At 41.3% G+C, this 23,198-nt stretch overlaps 1 protein-coding gene across 1 annotated transcript in view; it reads left to right on the top strand.

Annotated features, from left to right (window-relative positions):
- The window catches only part of PTPRT (protein tyrosine phosphatase receptor type T), a 783,412-nt gene that overhangs the window by 666,252 nt on the left and 93,962 nt on the right, over window positions 1–23,198 (top strand). Inside the window, exon 16 of the mRNA XM_063092330.1 lies at window positions 3,718–3,866. Within this exon, the coding sequence (XP_062948400.1) occupies window positions 3,718–3,866 (149 nt within the window). The remainder of the gene's footprint in view (window positions 1–3,717; window positions 3,867–23,198) is intronic.

The raw sequence follows: 23,198 nt of genomic DNA, 5'->3' as shown, positions 1-23,198 counted from the left end.
TTCAAACCAGGTATTAGCTGTCTCGTAGAACCAGGTATTCTTGGCATTCATCATCTTTGTGATTTTATATTTCTTTCTGTACTTATCTGTGTGATGCCTGTCTTTCCCATTAGTCTGTGTGTTCCATGAGGGTCAAGGTCAGGAAGGTAGGGTCTTACATCCACCAGAGTCTGATACATGTGTGTGCTCACTACATATATGTTCAATGGATGAGTCAGCCAAGAGCAGAAAATGAGCATTCCGTCTAGAGGAGCAGGGAAGCCTCAAAGGAGACACTTGAAAGACATTGAGCCTTGAAGAAGGAAGAGGAGATGGCCAGTGTAAAAGAAAAGGAACACATGAAAGAAGATGGAGTATTGAGGAATGGTGTGGGGGAGGCGTGGGGAGAGGTAGTTGATGTTTCTTAAAAGGAGATGTGTGTTGAAAATAAGGCTGAATTAAAGCCTGGACCGTAGTGTGAGGGTCTTGTATGCCCTGTTCACAGGTTTGGATCTTCCCCTATCTTGAAGGGAAAAACAGGAGGGGCTGATAAACTAAACTCTTTGGTTATGGGCATGAATATCAATTTTTCATTGTTACTGAGAGTTTTTTAATGCTTAAATTTTAAACTCTGAAAGAATAGAGATAGATCCCAAAACAGTGGTTTCGGGATTTATTTCCTTCTACAACTCTCCATTTCCACATTGTAGCTGTGTTTACTTATTGCTGAAATACCTGTCTATACATTTTAAAATTACTATATAGCATCACCATCACCATGAATATGTAGTAAGTATCAGCCATGGGCTAAATATTAAGAATGTCATATATCTGATTTTTAAGAGTCAGTTAGCTTTCCAATTTTTAAAGGTCTGTATGTTTTAAAGAGGCTCAGTTTTCTTTTTTTTCTTTTTTTTTTTTTTTTTTTTTTTTGGATACAGGTGTTTAGAGCCACCCAAAAATTTCTATAAAATGCTATTTTTCATAGAAGGAGTGAGGCTTTTTTTATTATTATTATTCCTTTGGAAGCCAATGATTTGTGCCTAAGATAACCCTCTTCATATTATTTTATTCTGAATACAATGAGATTGTTGAGAGTTCTGCCCCCAAGGAAATATCAAAGCTTCCCATACATACTCACTTATAGTTTTAAAGTTAACTCTCTTATCAGATTTTTTTCTGTTTCTTGCTGGGGTAATGGGAGCAGAGCTCAGATGGAGGCAAAAGATCTACTATGTATCTTTTCAAATTTACAATTAAGAACGTCACACATATACATTTTTAAACACGCTCCTTTTTGATATTAAGTTGGAGAATAAAATTTTGAAATGTCATCAGCAGCAGAATTACTCATTTTTCCATGCGTCGGTGTTCCCTGTGCTGCTGTCTCATTGCCGATCATGAGAAAGGGCCCAACTGATCCAAAGCTTCATCTCTTGCTGTTTTTCTGTCTGCCTGGAATAGTATCATTAGTAGAACAGTATGCCTGTGGCCAAAGCATTTTAACCAAAAGATGTATTCCAATCCCTGAGTGCCCTTCTTTCCCCAGGCCAATTTTAAAAAATAAATAAATGAAGAGCCCATTTTAGGTGGCATGTGTCTTTAAATTATATCCAAAATGATGTAAAAGCTTTCCTCTTCTTGGTCTGGATTCCTGGGTCCAGATTCACTCTCTACCTTTCCCTACTCTGCTGTCTGCTTCCGGAGCGTGTTCTATGTGGACTCCTTCAAAGGGACCCCTTGCCACCTCTGGCTGTTATAGGAGGTGGGAGGAAGGGAAGAGGGTGTGGTCAGGGCATTTTTGCCCCTGGTTCCCTCTATGTGAGGTTGTTCAGAACTGGCTGACCCTCTGCTCTCCAGGTCACCTCTTCGTAACTGTCTCCTTTTGGGTTCTGGCTACTGCTTCCTCTATTTGTCTCTCTGGACCCAAAGTTGGTAAACAGCTCTCCTATCTCTATATTATATGTTGGGTCCCCTAAACCCTTCTCACCTTTGTCAGTAGTCCTTTTATGAATAAATTCTCCTCAAATCATCCTCATTTGCATATGCTGTCTGTCATTCCTATTTGCATTCTATACCTAGATCTCAAGACCCATGTTTTAAGGAGGATACTATCAAACTGGAATTGGTCGTAGATGATCTCCTCTAAAACTTTTCTAAGTCTAGGTAATCCTTCCCTTTAATACCTCCGCGGCAGAGAGATCATTACCTCTTGAAACTGCCTGTTTCATGATCAGGTGGGCTCAACTCTAGAAAATTATTTTTTCCATTGCACTGAATTTGACTACTCTGGGATACCTATTCTTCGTGTTGAAATAGGAGTGACCAAGATTGAATTTGAAGCCAAGTCATGTGAAGGATGGAGCAACAGATCTGGAGAAATTTACTCTCAGGATATTTAATGTTTAACCTATAGCCTTTCATGTAATAAGAACATCAAAACTGTATTCAGATGCATATATGTTGGGAATATTCAGAGGGACCATGATGGCTTTTTAGAAATATTTGAATAGCTGTTATGTGCAAGAGGGGTTAGCCATATTCTTATATATCCAATGATATATCTAAGATAGATCAATTAAAATTTAAGGGAAGTAGATTTCAAATCCATAAAAAAAGAACTTATTAGTTCTTTGGTAAGGTATCAAAGTCTCCACCACTTGGTATAATTCAGAGAGAGAGATGGGATTCCACAGTGGGGCTCTTGGAAAGGGGATTTAGACATGAGAATGTAGTTGGGTCAATTGACAATAATATAAAAACAAGAATAGCAACTGTCATGTGTTGAATGTTCACTACCAGCCAGGCACTGTGCTCTGTGTACATGTTTTATGCATTATCTCATTTAATCCTCATGACCCTCTGAGCTTGGTCCTCTTGTGTTATACGATATACAGAGCAAGAGCTCAGGACTTAAAAATATTAAAGAATTGTTCCTGTGTCATGCAGCTGGCAGGCAGCAGAGGTAGGACATGAACTCAAGTCTGCATGACACCAAAGTTGATGGTTTTACCCTCCAGTGCTTGTTGTAAGAATCACCTGGAGAGCCTGGTAGCCATGTAGAGGTCTACACTTGTCCTACTTTCATGAGCCTGGGCCTCTGTGTACTTTTCTAACTCTCCAAGAGATTCATATTTACACCAAAGTTTGAGATCGCTGTTCTGCACTGTTATCATTATAAACACCCATCTGGTTCTTAGGGTCTATTATTCCTTTGGTAATAATTACAAATCATATTCAACTTTAATTTTTCTCCTTTTGAGCTATGAGACTAATCCCCACCTTCACCCCCTGCCAACCACCAGCCCCTACTTCAATCTACCATTATTTCATGAGTCCCTGAGAAGGCCAGGCTCCATTTTTAATCTCATCCAGAAACATGGGTACAGAAAGACAAGGCTGGCCTCTTCCTCCCAATGAAAGGAGAGTGGGGAATGCATTATTCAAGTCTCACCAAGTTCCCATTTTAAGCTCAAGCACAGAACATGCCCATCGTTGGGAATGAGGCAGCACGAGTCTCATACTTCTGAGTAAGTGAAAACCATTAATGATTTCAGGAGGACTTAGGTTTATTCTGCCTTGACATTGGATGGCCTGCCTTGACCCTATTTCCAGAGAATAAACCAGGCTTAGGGGGTTAGGCTGAGAACTGGGGAAGGAGAGCAATCTGTCTTCCCAATGCTGTAATGTAACTGGCACCATCTGACTGTGGTTTTTCCCCTTGCACATGTCCCAAAGGAAGCTGGCCAAGAAGCAGAAGGAGACCCAGAGTGGAGCCCAAAGGGAGATGGGGCCTGTGGCTTCAGCCGACAAACCCAACACCAAGCTCAGCACCAGCCGCAACGATGAAGGTTTCTCTTCTAGTTCTCAGGACGTCAACGGCTTCAGTAAGTTGAGTCAACTAAGGGGAAGGGGACATCTGTGGTCCAGGTTGGCCCTGGTGCCTCTGCTGTGGACTCCTTCTCAGTGCCCAGGTGCTGTGAGGCACGGGATCAGGCTGCTTCCCTGGGATGGTCCAGGATGAAGGTTCTCCCTGGCAAAGACTTAGAGCAGCCTATCCTGGGGCAAAATGGAGTATTTAAGGATCTACTCCAAATCAGATGATTTGATCCTATTTCCATCTGATTTGTGATAGATTCAACTGCTGTGGAAATAGAGACAGGTTAAAAATAATAATACGAAAAAAGGAGGAGGAGGATGTCTATGCCCTTAGGAGAAAAATATGCCACACTGAATTAAGTGACTTGAAATGTTTAAAACTATGTTTCATGTATACCACGTAAGGTAGGTGAGCCATGAATTATCACCTGTCTCTGCTGAGTGCTTACAAAACTGAGGCTCACAGAGCAGCTTCTCCAAAGTCTGATGGTGATGATTTAGACTGGAAGCCATGCTTCCCAAGTCTTGGCCAGTTTCAAGCAGCAGCCAATGTTCCCAGTAGCTTAGTCAAGATGACCTGAGTGCTCACGCAGAGTTAGTAAAGGATCCCAATCTAATATAAGCAGTTAAGATTTCAGGGTTAATCCTCATCCAGAGGAGAACCCCAAGATGGGTAACATCTATGTTTACTTTGGTGGTCAGACTCAAGAGAGCTGGCTTTTGTTCTTAATTTTGTGTGTGTGTGTGTGTGTGTGTGTCTTTTTGTGACCGGTAAGGGGATCGCAACCCTTGGCTTGGTGTCGTCCGCACTGCGCTCAGCCAGTGAGTGCACCAGCCATGCCTATATAGGATCCGAACCCGTGGCGGGAGCGCCGCTGTGCTCCCAAGTGCAGCACTCTCCCAAGTGCACCACTCTCCCAAGTGCACCACGGGGCCGGCCCTTGTCTTAATTTTTAACTGTGCTGCAAGCCAGTTCTTCCTTGGATTTAATAGACTAGATCCCTGGGCCTCTGCTCTACAGTGGGGAATGCAGATCTAAAAGGATATGAGCATAAACAGATTTCACCATATACCATGTAAATTGCAAATGGAAGAAATCACATTTTTTAAAAATCACTTTAGATATAATCAGTTTGGGATGATGAAGGAAGAAGGGAAATGAACATTTATTGACCACCTATGATACAGACACTGTCGCATTTCATCCTCATCATAGTCTGGTGAGATACTTAGATTTATTGTTCCCACTTTATAGGCGAGGTATCCAAGGCTGAGTATGTTTAGCTAACCTTCCCAGACCCACATAGCTTGTTCCTGATGGATCCAGGATCTGAGAGTAATCCAAGCCCATGATTCCTAAGCTCAAGTGCAGCACAGAAACTACCTGGGGAAGTTTTCAAAATACAGGTATCTGGACCCCAGATCTTACCTACTGAGTCAGAATCTCCTGGGGGATGAGAAGTGGGGCAGAACTGAAGGATGTGGGTTTTATAAAACCATTCAGAGGGTTCTTATAGGCACCCTGGCTTAGAACACAGAATTTTGGGGGAGGAAATAGCTGTTTTCAAATATTGATGCACTGTCTTTGGGGAGAGCAAATGGTTTAAATCCACAAAACAATTGAGAAAAGAGCAAAATGAATACTCATATATCCTTTACCTAGATTCAGCAATGGTTAATATTTTGCACTTTTGTTCTCTCTCTCTCTCTCTCTCTCTCTGGACACAAAATTTCCTGAGCTATTTAGAATTGCAGACATCATGACATTCCACATCCAGAGAATTCAGCATGTGTTTCCTAAGAACCAATACAGCTCTTCAGCATAACTACAATAACCACTACCCAAGAAATGTAACCTTAATTCAGTGATATCTAATATACTAGTCCACAGTCAAATTTCCTCAGTGTCACCAAAATGTTCTTTACTTTTTGTGTGTCTAATCCAGGATTCATATTGTATTTGACTTTAATGTCTCTTCATCTTTTATCTAGAACAGTCCTCCCAACTTTATTTTTTCTTTCAAGATACTGACATTTTTTGAAAGTCAAGACCTGTAGAATGTTCCCCAATCCAGATTTGTCTGATTTTTTTATCATGATTAAATCCAGGTTAAAGATTTTGGCAAAAATACTACATAGGTGAAGTTGTATACTTTTCCTTACGTCCTGTCAATAGACACATCGTCCAGTATTGGTGCTGCTAAGTTTAAGGATTTCATAAGGATTGGTAATGGCTTTTAAAGACAAAGTCTAAAGTCACATACTGATTATTTTATAAGCAAATATTTAGCTTTTGTTTTTTTAGAGAGCAGAGCAAATCTGCAGTCTGCCTAACCATGAAGTCAGGTATTTTCCCATTCTCAATCTAGGTCAATCACTAGGATTCATACATTCTCTAGGGGCTGGGAAAGGGGATGTTGATGTAGACGAACAGAAGTAGAGAAGGGGTTGGCAAGAGAATGGGCTTGGTTTGTTCTTAAAGAAAGGATGATCCTGAGCTTGCTGAGCTTCTGGCTACACCAAGTTGTCACTGGCCCTCCTTCTTTTGGCCCAGGTGTGAAGTTCAATTGCAAATCTAGCTGATCGAAAATACTGGCCAAGTAGTACCTATTCATCCAAAACCTCTCCTGTACAGGCCAGCCTCTTGTACATACTTTTTTTTTACATTTATAAAAGTGCCTTGGGAGGACTCCGAGTGACAAAAAGATTATAGTCAAGGATGCATGACAATCACTGTGACCCTGAAATGGTAGGTATTTGGCTTCAAGCTTTCCAATCTCAAGTGAAAACCCGGGTAACACTGATTTCCTGCCCACCATTTTCATCATGGTCCAAACTCAGACCCTTAAGATGAAAACACCCAAGACTGAGCTAGATTAGCTAGTCGGAGAGGGAGAGGACAAATATACCATGAAATATAATTAGATGTTTTAAAGGCCAGGAACAATCTTTCCAAATGATTGGGAGTGTGTGTGTTTGTTTATATTTATACACACATACATATACATACACACACAGTGACATATATACACACACAGACTTATATACACATGTATACACAGACATTGGTTTTAATGATATTGCTTTTAAAAAGAGAAAAAAACAAATTTCAATTGACTTATACTCAGTTATTATGAAATTTTGCATTTGTTTGAATCACTGAATATTTTAAGACTCTCTCTATGCACCTGGTGTCCTCAGACTGCAGCTACAAACACACTCTGGGGATCTTTCCAATGCCCTAAAATGCATCAGGTACCTTTTAAAATGCCCTGTGGAACCACTGGAATGAGATTTGAGGGGGAAAAAAATGTAAGCAATGCTTACACTGGAGATGAGAAATTGCTTCTGAAATCACTCTGATGTATGTAAAATTGAATCTATTTTTGTGGCATTAGGGAAGTGACTGTCTGGCTTCTGAATCTTTAGGAGGCCCTGAGATTTTGTGCAAATACTGAGGCATCATGGACAGAGGCAGGGCACAAGAATAGTCGTTACATCGGAAAAGATTGTAGAAGAATGCGCCTTGAGCAATTATTTCGTTATTGAACAGGTGGGCCCTTGCCTAATTCAAATTCTGCCTCTCCTTGCATAGTTTTATTTTCTGGGGTTTTCTATTCAAAGCAACAGCTAAGTTCTGCAACATGCATTCAATCAAGCCTCCCAGTACTGTACAGGAACAATGACCTCCAGGACCCTAGGGTGACAGGGCTTTGTCAGATATGGGCTGTTGCTTGGAGTGCTTTGGCATTCTTGAAAAGGGAGTGCATGTCACATTTCAAGGTAAACAATATGCATTGTTTTCCATTTAAAGAAATGCTAGCTTTTATAAAGTAATCTAATTTTGATCTTACTGCCCTGTGCACTGATTATTTGTTTCTGCGATCTTTTTTCATTGGGATCGTTTTCTGGGTCTTTCTAATGTTGCTTAAATCTTCCTCTTTATCTCTTTTGTTCATATGTTATCTTCTTGTTGTTCATTTTCAGTCCAAACAAAAATGCTTTAAAACAAATTCCTGCTGAATTCCTATGACATGGGAACTTGGTTGTCTCCCCCTCCCATAATGGCATTTGACAGACTCACTTGCCCGCCAGGTACCATTAGTTAATTCTATCTTCATTTTTATGCTTCTATTCTGTTGAATCGTTTCATGTCTGCTAGGGGAAGGCAGTCCATCTCTAAGGCTCATCAGACACTGGACCATCAAGCTGTCTGCTAAGTAAAAAAGCAAGCATGGGCAAGGCCTTGGAAGTGAGATTCAATGGCCATTTTCTCAGCACTTAGTATGTGCCTGTCCCTGTGCTATGAGTCCTGGGCACAGTTTGGGGAGGGGGGAGTATTTACAAAGATGAATAAAATGAGGTATTGTCTTACAAACAATAAACATTTCCACTGATAAGTTTTTCATAATTTATTAAGTCCTTCTGCCAAACACTCAAGAAATAGATCCTCATTCCTGAGCCATAAAAGCTAGTATGTTTTATTAATACCCCCATTCTACAGATGAAGAAATTGAGATTCAGAGAAATTCTGTTGCCCAAATCACAAGGCATTACAGAGTCATAATAAGGATCCATTTCTCCTGACTTCAGTTAGAGTCTATTTACACAGTTCTGCAAAGAATTTGGGGAGATATCCAGTAAAAGCACCTACAATTAAACAGTAGTAAGAAAAAGAATTAGGATCAGAAAAACATAAATAAAGACAAGAGATCAAGACCAGGACACATTAAAATGTAATTATATTGTATAAGAATTTAATCTAAATATACAGGCTTGTAACTTTTATATTCCAATTTAGCTCTGAGCTTTCTAGTAGCAAAAGCCCAAAATGGAAGATAAGTTTTATTAGGCATCTACTATGTGCTAGATCTTGGGTTTTATACAAATTTCACTCTTCTGGTTCCTAAGAACTCTATAAATTAGATATTATTCTCATTTCAAAATGAGGAAACTGAGTTTCAGACAACTGAAGTAAATCGATCCAAAGTCATACAGTGCAGGAATATTAGTGAGGGAATTAGAAGCCAGATGGAGTTATCTGACTCCAGCACACTGCAGTTTTCCTCCTCCTGTACCATGAATGGCAGCCCAGCATTCACCGGTCTCTCCAAGTGGGGTCACTGACAGCTTGGAGAGAGGGAGAGCTCCAATTTCCTTCTGATAGGTCAGCTGGCTTTTCTACTTTGTGGGCAGAAGTTACTGCCACAGCTGTGTCCTGCACAGAGGCCTGGGACCATCACTGGCATGGAGCCAATCAGATTCCCACAAGGTGCCAGCCATTGTGATAAGTATGTTTAAATATGGCATTTTAGTCCATCCTCATGGTAACCCTGTATGTCCATATGTTTATTATCGAACCCATTTTACAGTTGAGGAAACTGATGCTCTCACATATTAGAAGATCTTCCTGATGTCATATGATGAATTGATAATGAGGCTGGACCCTGAAGCAGATATTCAGCTCTCAAAATCAAGCATCTTTGTCTTTCCTCAAACCTTTAGCTGTCTCTCCACCATGAAGCTGGGTGAAGGAGAGAAAGGAGATCAAGGTGAAACAGCCCTGCTGGCTGGCAGGACAGTGTCCCTTCCTGGTCCCTCTATTTACTGAATCTCCTGCTGCAAGGAGGCAGCTGCCAAGAGGATGCTCTCACAGACAGGTTCTTTGGGAATTGTCCTACTAGGAGCCTCTTAGGAAAGTGGCACTTTACTGTGGTCCTATCCCCAAGCATTCCTAAGCTGGACCAATCCCTAGGTGGATATAGAGAGAGATGGGCAAGGAATGGTCCCTGCCCACAGAAAGCTCATAGGCTGATGGGGGAGACAGATGGCCCAATAAAAAGCAGCTTCGTTATATTACTTTGCGCAGTAGCAGCCTGCAGAAGAACCACACTATGCTTCCCCTGACTTTGTACCTCTCAGTGTGACCAAAATGTACCTGGTACGCATCTCACAGTAACCCTAGGAGAAAATTTTCTGCTGATGAGGAGGGTAGACCCTGAAACCTTATGCCCTCCTGGTCCTTTAGCACACAAACCTCATAAAAGGGTTTCTTTGCAAGCAAGACAGGGAGTGTCCAAGCTTGATACCCCATGGGATGGTTCAGCAGAGATAAGGTAGGCAGAAGGAAGCACCAGGCAAAATTTTAGCCTGATTGTTTTAGGAACATGTTACATAACTAAGGCAATCAAATAGGGAAGACAGCTCATGACTTTAAAACCAGTTGGGGTTGGCTGGGGTTGTGGTAAACTCCTTGAGAAGATTCCTTAACCCTTTCAGGGAGATGGTGAGCCAGCCGGAGAAAGGAGTCTCTGGGAAAATTGGTCCGACCGTGGTCTTCTCTAGGGAAATTACTGACTTGCTGACGTGGGGTGTTAAGGATTGCTGCCTCTGTTCAGGACTTTCTCTAGATCAGTCATTTTGCTAGATGCTGTTCACATATTATCTCTAGTCCTCAAAACAGGCAACCAGGTAGAAGTTATTATCCTGATGTCATAAATGATATCATTGTTGCCCCCGAGGTAAAGGCTAAAATCCTAATGGCTTCCTGGGCTCTCCACGGTTGCTGATCAGTACGTACTTGGACTATTGCCCAATTATCTGGCCCATCAAATACTCATTGAGTATTTGAATGAATGTGTGAATAAAGGAGTGATGGAGCTGGAATTCACGATCTTCTAGTTCCAAGCCCACATCTGGTTCCAACACTTCTCACAGTGAATTCTGTCCTTCATTAAGCTGAAATCTCTTCCCTATAACTTCGATACACTCATTTCTGTTTTTTGCACACAAGCAAGTATTGGTCAGCACCATGTGCTGGCCTTTGTCTGCCCTCTGGTGTCACGTAGGGTAATGGAATCAGCATTTCTCTTCCTGCAGCACCCACCCCTACCCCAGCTATTTGATTGCAGCCACCTGTGTGCCCAGGTCCTTCCCTTAAGGCCAAGTAGCCCCCACATCAACCATAAGCCTTCCTCAAAATGCATTTCTGTTTATCACTCTGCTCAAAATCCTGAATGGCCCCTCTGTCTCCATTTGGTCCATGACCATGGAGTATGTGGTTTCCAAGATGACTATGACCCTCTGCATGGGCTAAGTCACTGGGGGTTCAGAGGACTGCCATCACCCTTACTGGACTCCAAACCTGGGTTCAGAATACACTGCTCATGTGGGAATTAACCTCCAAATGTCCATCACATGCCTGCCTATTGTAGAGATCATGACTTCCAGCTAGGCAGCCTCATTCAGTCCAGGTGAGGATGACTTTGGGGGCCCAAGTAAAGGACTTTACATTTCATCCATGCTGTTCCTTCTTGTTAGATTTGACCCTATAATCCACACCTACTGAGATATTTTTTTATTTCTGATTATGTCAGCCAGTGAGATCACTTAATCTTCCCAGTTTGGAGCTTCAAAAATGTAACAATTATTATATTATTGGTATGTATGATACTAGTTATTTTCCACTGAGTATTAATTATATGTCCCTTTCCATGCTGAGTGTTTTACATGCATCCTTATCTCATTGGTATGTTGGGAGAATTAAATAAGTGGGAGGATTATACCTGATGACTTAAAGGTGAGGCAACTGAGGCTTAAAAACAGCCAGGAACTTGCCTAAGTCTTCATAGCTTTAAACGGCAGAGCTGGAGCTCAAACCTAGGTATGTCTGACATCCCAAAGCCTGTAGCCAAGACCACTCCTCCGTATCACCTTCTGAAGGGTAGGTATTATTGTTGTCATTTTATAGATAAGAAAACTTAAGTTCACAGACATTGAGTCATTTGCTCAAAGAAATGGTCCTCAAAGCATGGTCTCCAGATGAGCAGTATCAGCATCACCTGGGCACTTGTAAGAAGCAAATTCTCGGGCCCCACCTCAGACCTCCTGAACCCAAAACTCTGGAGACAGGGGCCAGCAATCAGGGTTTTTAATAAGCCATCTAGGTGATTCAGATGCACATCCTAGTATGAAAATTGCTGGCTGAACGTAAAGCCCAGGACTGTCAGACTCTAAAGCCCTGTTCATCATGTGCTAAGTTGTCTCTGATAACGTAGAGTTAGGGGCACTCTGGGAGATGAAGGCTCTAAATCTCCCCTTCCCAGGGCTAATGCACCAAAAGGACATTGCCATGGGGGGTGCTGGACCTAAAGGCTGCTAAAGCCTGTTGACATCTATAAGGGTCCCCTCTTAACCATCTCTGGGATGTTCTCTCCTGTCTTAACAGTGGACAATGACTGTCAGGATGGAAAGAGTGGAAATTTACAAGGAAAAGCAATGATGAGTCGCACAGTGAAACCAAGAGCTCAGTACAGCATCGTGAAGAGGAATTTAAACAATGCAGAAGTTCTGTTTGCAGGAACAATTATATTTTCTGGTTGCTCCAGGATTAAATTGAATCTAGAAGAATTGAATATTACAAGCTTGCCACCTCCAGTTTTATTGAATATTTTACAGGGATTATTGAATATTTTACAATCATCCACTTGGCTGACAGATTAAAGGACATACTTACTGAGTTCCTGGCAACCCAAAGTTGTATGAAATGGTTTACTCCTTGGAAGTGTAAAATAGAAATTCATAGAGCTTTGAGAAAGTAGACAAATTGTCTATTAGAAACACTAAGGAGTTAAATTAAGACAACTTTCAGAGAAGAATATTAGCTCAAAAAGGGATATAATAGTTACTATGGATATAATAAAAACTAAAAATTACCTTAGACATTATCTGATCCAACCTTCTCATATTAAAGATGAAGAATTGAGTCCCAGAGAGCTTTCTCAAGATCACTCATTGAGTCACTAGCAGAACTCTGTCTCGAACTAGGGCTAAGATGATTCTAGTCCTTGTCCCATAGTCTCCTTCAAAGGAATAAAGTAGAGTCAATAATGGTTTGTCCTCTGATATTTTCTGTAGTCCCCCAGTCTGATTTTGGTACAAAAAGAACCTTCTCAAATTGAATTATACTTTTCATCTCCTGGTTATGGAAGTAGCCGAGGTGTTCCTTTAAATATTCATTGAACGCTGACTATATGCCAAGCATTGTAGGGATTGTAAATAAGACACGGTCTCTGCCTTCAAGGATATTATTGTCCTCCAAGAGGAGACTTGTAAGTGGATTACTTTCAATAAATGTGATAAGTGGTAGAGAAAAGGCACGGATAGTGGCCCAGGAGTGCTGATCAGAGGCTCTGCACGTGATTAATTCAGCCCGAGTTAGAGAATACTATTTAGAGAGATGGGTTTTGAAAAGAAGGGGGTGCAAAAGATTGTCCCATGTGAACGGAACAAAAGCTTGGATGTGGAAGGAGCATGGTGGGCTCAGAGAAATGGTTTTGCAGTCCAAAGCATTGAGAACATATGGCCAGAGATGCGACTGGAATGGTAGCAGAACTTGCTTGGAAAGAGCCTCACATTTGTGGCCAACTTCAACTCACTTTCCAAGAAAGTTGACCTATATGGAAATTAGACAGGTCCAAGTGTCAGGTGCCCTTGTGTTTTGGGGGACCTGGCCTCATATGCTCTTTGAGTTGTATGGATTCATTTTTCTGTTGCAGGTAAGTAGGGAGAGCATTTGACCAGCTACAGACCCTCACTTTCATCATAAGCCAGCCTAGACATTCTTTCTCAATTCCCTTTCAAAGAGACCTCAGGAAAACTATGAAGCCAAAGCTGCTTTTGACAATTTATGCTAGGCCACCACATCTTGAGAAGAAAATAGAATTGTTCTCTGCACCTCCCAGGTGGTCCTGAATTACAACAGGGCACTTAGAAAGTGCTTGTTAAAGTAATCAGGAATTCAGAAGTGATGCTGAAAATGTAAATATGTAGTTGCTAGGGAGCAGAATAAACTGAGCTTAGACACCTGTTTTTTCTCCTCTGCTCAAAGCTACATCCTTGATAAGTTGAAAACACAGGGAATAATTCTACTAGCTAATATTTTGTGAGTAATCACTGGACAGAGTGCTTTGCCTGCCTCATTTCATTTAATATTCTCAGCAATTCTTTGAGGCAGGTTAAAGAAGCTGAGGCTCAGAGAATTTAGGTAACTTGCTCAAGGTCATACAGCTACTAAGAAACCAAGCCCAAGTTTGAACCAGCGTTTATATGATCCACCTATGTGCAGCCCCTCCTTCCTGAAACACTTTCTCTGCTTGACTTTTAGGCTCCCTGTTTTTGCCTTCCTCCCCAACCATTTTTTCTCATTCTTTTTTATTGGTTGCTCCTTTGTCCCCAACCTGTAATCATTGAAGCATCCCAGGCATTAGCCCTAAACATCTTCTTTTCTGCTTATGCTCACTCTAGGTGAGTGGTGATGATGCTAAATGAGATAATGAGCACAGAAAAAGGCCAGATTTGAAGCAGAAGAGGGGGAGTTTAAATCTAGGCAGGTTAGGTGTCAGGTGATATTGAGTCATTGAAGAGACATCAGGTAGGAAGTTGGATCTGTGGGCCTGGAACTCAGCAAAGGAGTCTGGCCTGGAGATGTACATGTTTGTTACATTTTTTATACAAAGTAATTGAAGACTTGGCCATGAATAGGGAAACTGAGGCCCACCATGGTGAGACACATTGCCTGGGGTCACTCGGCAAGTTAATGGAGGAACCAGAACTTCAAATCAAGACTTATATATTGGAGTGTCTGTAAAAAAGCAGTCAGTTGAAGTTGAGGGCATAATATTAAAACAAGAGACGATGAAAGGGGCTGTCTAAATGTGGTCAAGGTGCAGAACCTTCCGATAATCCACCTGGATCCTGGGATGGAACTCATGGTGTATGAAGGAGTTAGTGGATTAGGTGGCCCATAGCTGTCTACTCAGCCTGGATTGTGACAGGATCTCAGAATTCAAAGTAACCACAGGGTTGACGCTATCACAGAGATTGAAAAGTAGCACTTGAGGAAGCAGAAGAAAAGGGCCAAGGATAGGCCAATTCCCTCTGTTCACTGCATTACCAACTCCATTACTCTCTAGATGGTGTCCTGCATGTTTCTGAAGGGGGAATGTCACAATATTTAGTTACTCCACACAGGCTGACTTTCGGTGGGATGCTCTTGACTAGGTTGAAAGAACTTCCCACACTGCCAGACATCTAATACATCTTAAACCCATTCCTCCCTGCAGAGTAGACAGATGTCAAGTGAGCAGGAAATTCCACTAACCAGAATAATAATTGTTGGCAGCACATACCAGAAATGGTAGTTCTACCTTCAAAAAGCCCATGTGATAGGGAACACAGAAAACAAGAGTGATATGACTTGATACGTCCAGTGGAGGTGTGTGCAGAAGCTGCCAGGAGAATGGTGTCTGGTGAGGGGAGGCTGTTTTGGTCCTTTAACGATGTGATTCATCTCTGTTCATATTATTTACTTTTCACCTGTCCAACTATATGAGTTGCTTTCCTAATTATATGGAAGTTGGAAATGAAATAAAATTTCTATTCCCCTGAATAGCAAAGATACATTCAGCAGAGATGTAGCATAGGTTCATCTGGACATGTTCATCTCTCTCACCTCCCACATTCAATTCAACACCAAGCTTTGATTATTCTACATCTTCAGTGTATCTAGAACCCATCTACTCTTCTCCATCTTCACTGCCTCCATCCTTGTCCAAGTCATTATCATCTCTTACCTTAATAAGAGCCACAGCCCCTAAACAATCCTCATTTCCAACTATGTCATTCTCTAGTCCATTTTCTTCATAACATCCAGGGAGATCTTTTCAAAGCAAATCTGAGCATGTTGCCTCACTCTTCTCTGATTTAAAACAATTCTATTGCTTCTGATTGTTCTTAAGCTAAAGACCAAAGCCCCCATCCCGACCTTATGTACAGATCTTGCCCTGCCCAGCTCTGCCAGGCTCTCATATCTCACTGCCCGTTTCTCTGTGAGCTCCAGCCACACTGTATTCTTCTCTCTGTACTTAATCTCTTTCACACTTCTTCTACCACAGGACCTTTGTCCATGCCATTGCTCTATCTAGAGCAGGGGTAGGCAAACTACAGCCTATAGGCAAATACAGTGCACTGTGTTTGTTTCTGCAAATGAAATTTTATTGAGACACAATCATGATTCTTTGTTTACATAATTTCTATGGCTGCTTTTGCACTAAAACGATAAAGTTGAATAGTTGCCACAGAGACTGTCTCGCCCACAGAGTCTTGAATATTTACTTTCTTGATTTCTGTAGAAATGTTTTCAAACCCCTTTTCTAGGGCACTGACTATACCCACATTCTTCCCCTAGTTAACTCCTTTAGATCACAATGTATGCATCTCTTCTCCCCTTACCAGATTAGATTCCTTTGTTAGGTTCCATCACAGAATTATGTTCCCTCTTGTTTCTCAGCACTGACCTCAGTTTCCAAATGTGCTTATTTAAGATCTGACCCCTCTACTAGATGGCAAGCTTCAAGAGCGGAGGACCATTCATGTTTTGCTTACGGCTGTATCCTCAGCATGTAGCACAGTGTGTAGCACAGGATAGATACCCAAAACTCTTGTTGATAAATGGATAGATTAATGGATGGATAGTTAGATAAGACTCAGGCAAAGAAATCCTATATGGTCAAACAAATTAAAAGGAATATTTAGGAAGCTTATATACAGCTGACACCACACACAGTTGTCCTGCTTTTTGCAAGCAGAATTGAATGTAGGTAGAGAAAGGTATCGAAGTATGTTGTTTTGCCAGTCAGATTCTATCCAGATCTTAGCCTCTCTCCCACTCTTGACACCAACCCCTAGTAAGTAAACACTGAAGAGCATTTTACAAATCCCTTTACATAGTTTCTGCAAAACTGGGAGCTGCTATTCAAAGTAGCATCAAGAAGTCAATTATTGGCCAGTTTGAGAATGTGATAAAATCACTCCTCCAATCATAGGAACAGGAAGGAATATCAGCTGGTGGTCTTCAGAGCACATACAAATGTAAATAAAGACACAGAACATCAGCTATCTGGCTCTGCCAGTGGAAGAAGCAAGAAAAATAGTAAAGAAAAGAAGCAGGTGTAACAACATATTGTGGCTCTCCATTGGCTGGATGGTCTCAAAAGTAGGAGGTACTGGGAGACAATGGGCACCTGTTACATATCCAATTTGTATGGTCATGGAGAGCTGGTTTTCCTATACCACTTGTTCTGGAAGCCAAGATGTTTCTTCAGTTATTGAAACTCACTCACTAGAGAAAAAGGAAGGTATTTGGACCATGTTGGCTTTCTAGGTGAGAAGAAGCCAAGGTGAATTGAATTGAAATCAGTAGGAAATGAAAATAGGTTCCATGGACTACTTCAAAATGGTCACTGAAAGCATCATGGAAGAGTTGAATTTTTAAGGATGAGTGGCTGGAATTAGTCAAAGCAGAAAAGGAAAAGCAATTTATTGCTCTTTGTTTTGGTATGGCACACCTTGTCAAAACTTAATGGCATAAAAGAACAATCATTGTATTTTGCTTACCATTCAGTGAGCCAGAAGTTTGGACAGGGTACAACAGGGATTGCTTATATTTGTTGGAAAATGTGGAGCTTCAGCTGGAATGACTCAAGTGTCTGGAAATGGCTGTGACAGCTCTCCAAGGGCCATACATCTGGGACCTCAGTTCCTCCTCAGGTAGCATCTGCTAGGGATGCAAAGCCCAAATGGCTCCTTTATTTGCATCTCTGCTCTCTGGGATGAAGTGACTAGAACATCTGGAGCAGGCTGGCATTGCTTTCTTCCTATGCATCTAACTTAGGCTTCCTTGTAGCACGGCAGATTCACGATAATCGGACCTCTTTCGCAATTACTGGCATCCCCCAGGGTGAATGTTTCAAGAAAGCCAGGAGGAATGCCAGTCCTCTTAAAAGCTAGGTCCAGAACTTTCCAGCATCCCTTCTGTCTATCATTTTTAAAAGCAGCAACAAGCCAGCATGAATTGAAGGGAGGAGCAGATGTCATCTCTCTGCAGGAGAAATGGCACATGCATCCAGGAAGGGAAGGAATCAGTGGTGGCCACCTTGGACACAAACTACCACACTACTCAAAAAAAAAGAGAGAGAGAGAGAGAATACATGTACAGGGATACCAAGATGTGAAGAAAGTCTACTTGGATGACATAGTCAAGATTTAATAGGAATATTTTCCAAATGTCCAGTTTCCACTCTGGCTAGAGTATTAAATCTGCTATTACTAGTACATGGTTTGTCAGGGTCTCTGCATATTTTCCTTTTTAAAAATTTATTTATGATTGATTATACATATGTATGGGGTACAGAGTTGACTATCCGTATTTGTGTATAGTATGTGATGATCAAATCAATATTATTAACATGTTCAACATTACAAATCATAATTATTCTTTGTGTCCCTTACCCATTTGGAAAGAGCTTTTTCTTTCTTGTATAATTCTTTGTGAGTGTAAATGTATTCCCAAAAATACAGAGTCCGAAAGACGTAAACAATATTGACTTCTCCCTAGAGCTTAAGAGAGAATGTGAACGGCAGGAGACAAGTGTTTGTATCTCTGTCCGTGGTGCTGGTCATCCTCGATGTCAGTCCGTCCCTGACCCTTTTCCCAGGAAGGCCCTGGCCTTGGACTTGTAATTATGGATGGGTTGACCCCTCTGTTGTACTTGGAGTATTAGCTCCATGGGGCTAAGTAGTAGGCGATGAACCTGAAAAGGCAATCAGGGACTGCATCTTAGAGGGTCTCAAACACTAGAGAGTTTGAAATTTGTTGTTTTCTGCAAGAAGCTAACACAGATTTTTAGAAGTGGAGGGTCAGGACTAAGTACACTTTAGAAAGATCATACTGGTGACAGTGAAGTGAATGTGTGTGACTGGGAGTGCATAGGAGTAATAAAGAGTAAGTATTGTTTCTGCATATAACAGACTTCAAGGAAAGTGATTTAGCACAAAATACTGGTGCACCTGAAAATGTTATTCCACACACACACACACAAAAAAAAAACACACATACACCTACTTATACAATCAACAGTCACTACAACCCACTTGGTGTGGCCAACTCTTTGTAATGAAGTAGTGGTACAAAGAGGGTGCTCTACCACATTTCATTTTTGAAACTGTTTCTAAGCCCAAAGTATAGATGTCTCAGCTTGCTCCATATTTTCTCGACTAGTCAATATTTTGGGGATTTTATACCTGAAAATATTTGGGCATGTTTGACTTTGAAATGAGTGCCCTTATTCAGTTAATGAGTGATTGGGCCAGTTTAGTTTTTCCAAGGTGAAAACCCCTTTCATCTGTAGGTTCTTTGATCTAGGTTAGATGAAATTCCCTCTGATCTACAAATGTAACAGAGGCTCAGAAAGTAAGAGAGTCATCCCATACTTGCAAAGTCACTTCTGTTTCTGCTGCAGTGGAGACCTAAGTGGTCGTCGACTGAGTCTTCAGCCAGCTGTGTTCTAGCAAATACACACACTTACAAATCTGGTCCCTAGGCACTCTCCATAACACTTCTCACTCCATCCTGTCATGCTCCTTTCAAAATGATCCATCAGCAGAGGTTTACCTAATACCTCAATGTCATTGTTATGCTATACTTACAAAATAGCTACTTGCCTAGCCTGTTCTGCAATTCAAAAATGCAAATCTCACCATGCCAATGCCCAACCAAAAACCTGTCACTGGCTCCCTGTTGTCCTCAGGATGAAGTTAAAATGCACCTCATGGCTTACAAGGCCCAGAATGATCTGGTTTCTGTCTACATCTTTAGTCTCATCCCTGGCCACTCTCTGGCTTGCTCAATACAGTCCAGTCGTATTGATTTTCTTGCTGTTCTTTGAAAATGCTAAAAATTTTCTGACATCATGGCTTCCACAATTCTGTTTTCTTTTTTCCAGAACATCCTTCCCCTCTATCTTTCATTGTTTAACCACTACCAGTTCTTCAGGTCTATGATTAAATGTTACTTTTGGGGGGACTTCTCTAAATCTTTAATTTAAAATGTTGCCAATTACTTTTTTTCTTATGGCACTATATTCTAGTCCCTCTTAGCATGTTACAGAAATATTATGTATGCAAATGTTTATTCACTTAAGTGTTCTTTGGTTAATGTCTGCCTTCTTCGCTAGACTATAAAACCACAGTGCACAGATGAGTTCTGTTTTGGCTAACACTGTTATCCCTGGAGACTAGTATGGTGCTTGGCATATGATAGTGAATGGATCAGTATTCGTTGAAAAAAATCCTTATGTAATTTCGCGGTCAAGATGGATCACAATGGTTCACTTTTAACTATTTAGTGTTTAACCAACTGATCATGTACATTGCAGGAAAAATAAGGACCTGCAAACAGGAAGGTTTCTAAAGTTGCTCTTATGTTTTAATCCAATGGTGGAGTAGGGGAGACCAGGGAGGAGACCATTATGCTAGTCTGGGAGATACAGAGGGTGCACTTTGCCCCTCTACTTCTTGGAAAGTCCTAATCCTGGTATCTCCATCCTAATCATCAGTTCTAGAGGCCCCATCACCAAATGCTGGCTTCCTTAGACTCCACCACTCAGTGCAGCCCTGGAAAACAGAGAGAATACTATTCAGAACCCACTTTGTGGACCCTGTTGCTTCTACCCTTCTACCCTTGTGACATTCCCTCTCTCCTTCAGGGTGCTCCAGAGGGCTCTAAGCTTCTAAACTTCCCTAGTCACAGCTTACCCTTCTCCAACATTATGCTCATGTGGGGCTTCCCAATGGGCATGATCTGAAAAGTCAACCTACCACTACATATTAAGGGATATGCCTCATCATCTTGAAAGGGAAAATCAGAAGAAACTAACATTTATTCAGCGCTAACTACGTACCAAGGACTATGCTAGATGCTGAACATATGTTACATCATTTCATCCTCGCCACCTATGATGTGATGATTGTTGGCACTAGCATGTTTCCCAGAGTAGAGATTGAGGTTCAGAGAGATTAAGTAACTTGCTCAAGGTTACATAGCTATTAAGAGGTAGGGCTGGGATTCAAATCTAATCTTTCCCCTGTATGTGATCCAACTGCTAGAATGTACTCCCTCTCAGATAATAAGAGACAGGCAGACACTTCTGAGGCCACCAAGAGAATGACATTCTTGGACAGTGGTGTCTTCATATCCCAGAATATAGGCTGTTCCTTACACCATCTATTTCTAAGATTGCACTACTCTCTTTAGAGGTTAGAGCATAACAAGCTTCGGAACGCTGTTGACATTCATTCATCCAACAATGTTTGTTGAGTACCTATTATGTGCCAGATCTGTTACAGGCTCTTGTGCTACCTCAGTGAATAAAGCAGAAATTTAAAATTTCCTGTCTTTCTAGAGCTTACATTCTGGTGGTGGTAACAGGTGGAAAGAGAGACAGGAAATACTCAGTGGACAATAAAAGTTAAATAAATTATATGGTATTGGAGAAAGTGATAGGTTCTATGAAACAGTGGAACAAGCTGAGTGGAATTAAGAGTCATAGTGGGAGAGGACTGCAGTTGTGCAGAAGATGACATTTGACCAAAGACTTTAAAAAGGTAAATGATGTGACCCATGTCAGGAAAGAGTGTTTCCACTAGAGGCTCCCAAGTCTAGTTTGTGCCTGATGTATTCAAGGAAAAGCAAAGAAGCCAAGAGTCTGTTCCCGCTGCAAGAGTCCCGGGAGCAAAGTTTTAATGATGAAAGTGTGAACTCTTCTGTTTTGGACAGGACTTCCAAACCAGTGGAGCTCATGAGAACTATGGACTTCTCCTCTGAATCTAGATCCTTTTATAAGGCAATCTGGTAAATACATTGAATCCAAGATGCTTCCCAAGTACAACAAAGACCCTTGTCCCTATGAGGCCTGAGTCCCACTGCCATCTTAGCCTTCTGGGGCAAAGAGCAAACCCTGTAATCTTTGACCTCCTTGTTCATGATAAAACACATGTCCAGCTGTGGGAATCTCTCCTGGAGCCACTTCCTTCAGGATTTCTCATTGGTGCTGACTGGTCTTCCTTAGCCCGGGAAGGTCTGGCATTGAATCCTGCCTCCACTTGTCTATTAGTGGGTTCTGCTACTACTACAACCTGACTATACAGGACTGTTCCAAGTCCTCATTTAGGCTAGTCATTCAAGCTGTGACCACGGTGATTCCCCTGGCCCCCCAGAATCTAGTACATCTACCTCGTTCAGACTCATTCACTTGGTGCTGCCTGGCAAGGATCCCAGTGTAATGTTGTTAAGTATGTTAGCTGGAACAGTCACTTCTGTCGTTGTCTTCTGAAAGCATCATTGCTTTTCAACTGACCCTGAATGTGGTGAATGTTTAGTTATCACTCCAAGGCATTTATTTATTTAGCATGAAAATTTATTAGTCAGGCCATTGTTTAACACATTTATCACATTACACTTTTTACCTAGCAGAATCATTTAATTAGTGTTTTATTACTGGAATCAACTGTCAATTATGTGGCTAATTCATTTACTTAGGAAATGAATTTTTATCTGGGTAAAGTAATTCAAAGTGCAATGTTAACTCTTTAATAATTAAAGATTGCTGTCAATGGCAATTCATGTTGTAAGGAAAATTAAACCATTTATTTCTCTTGAAATATCAGATATTGGAAAACTCTTTGGAAAAATGTAGAGAAGATAGTTTAGAACTTTCATGAATTAAAGAACTTTCATTAACTGAGTGGCTCAGAATACTTGGAATAGCTTAGCAAAGTTAGCTGGAGGATTTTGATTGGACCCCCGGAATAAATTATAATAATATCCTCTCATATGTGTATATTGCTGTAAAGTCTATAAACACTCTTTCATTGACATTATCTCTTTGGGTTCTCACAAAAGCACTGTGGAGTTACATTAGAATTAGTGATTGGTAGCCTCTAAGATGTCCCCAATGATTTCTGCCTCCTATTTCACATCCTTGTACAATCCCCTTCCTTTGAGTGCAGGCTAGATCTAGTGACTGGCTTCTATTGAATATGATGAAGTGATGTTGCTTTCAAGATTGGGTTATAAAAAGACTGCGGCTTCCACCTTGGGTGCCCTTCTCTCTCACTTGCTCGCTCTGTGGGAAGCCAGCTGCCATGTTGTGAGTTGCCCTAAGGAGAGGTTCACTTGACAAGGACCTAAGAGAGATGTCCTTCCAACATCCAGCAAGGAACTCCAATGGCCCATGAGAAAGTAAATCTGCTATTAATCACTAGGGTGAACTTGGAATCAGACTCTCTCTCCCAGGTAAGTCTTCAGGTGAGACGACTGTCACAGCCGACAGCTTGAGTGCAAGACCTCATGGAAGACCTCGAGCCAGTGGTACTCATCTCAGCGGCACCTAGACTTCTGACCTGCAGAAACTGAGAAAGTAGATGCTTCTCATTTTAAGCAG

The sequence above is a fragment of the Cynocephalus volans genome, chromosome 1, assembly GCF_027409185.1.
Source record: "Cynocephalus volans isolate mCynVol1 chromosome 1, mCynVol1.pri, whole genome shotgun sequence".
Lineage (NCBI taxonomy): Eukaryota > Metazoa > Chordata > Mammalia > Dermoptera > Cynocephalidae > Cynocephalus > Cynocephalus volans.
This window is presented reverse-complemented; position numbering and strand designations above follow the sequence as displayed.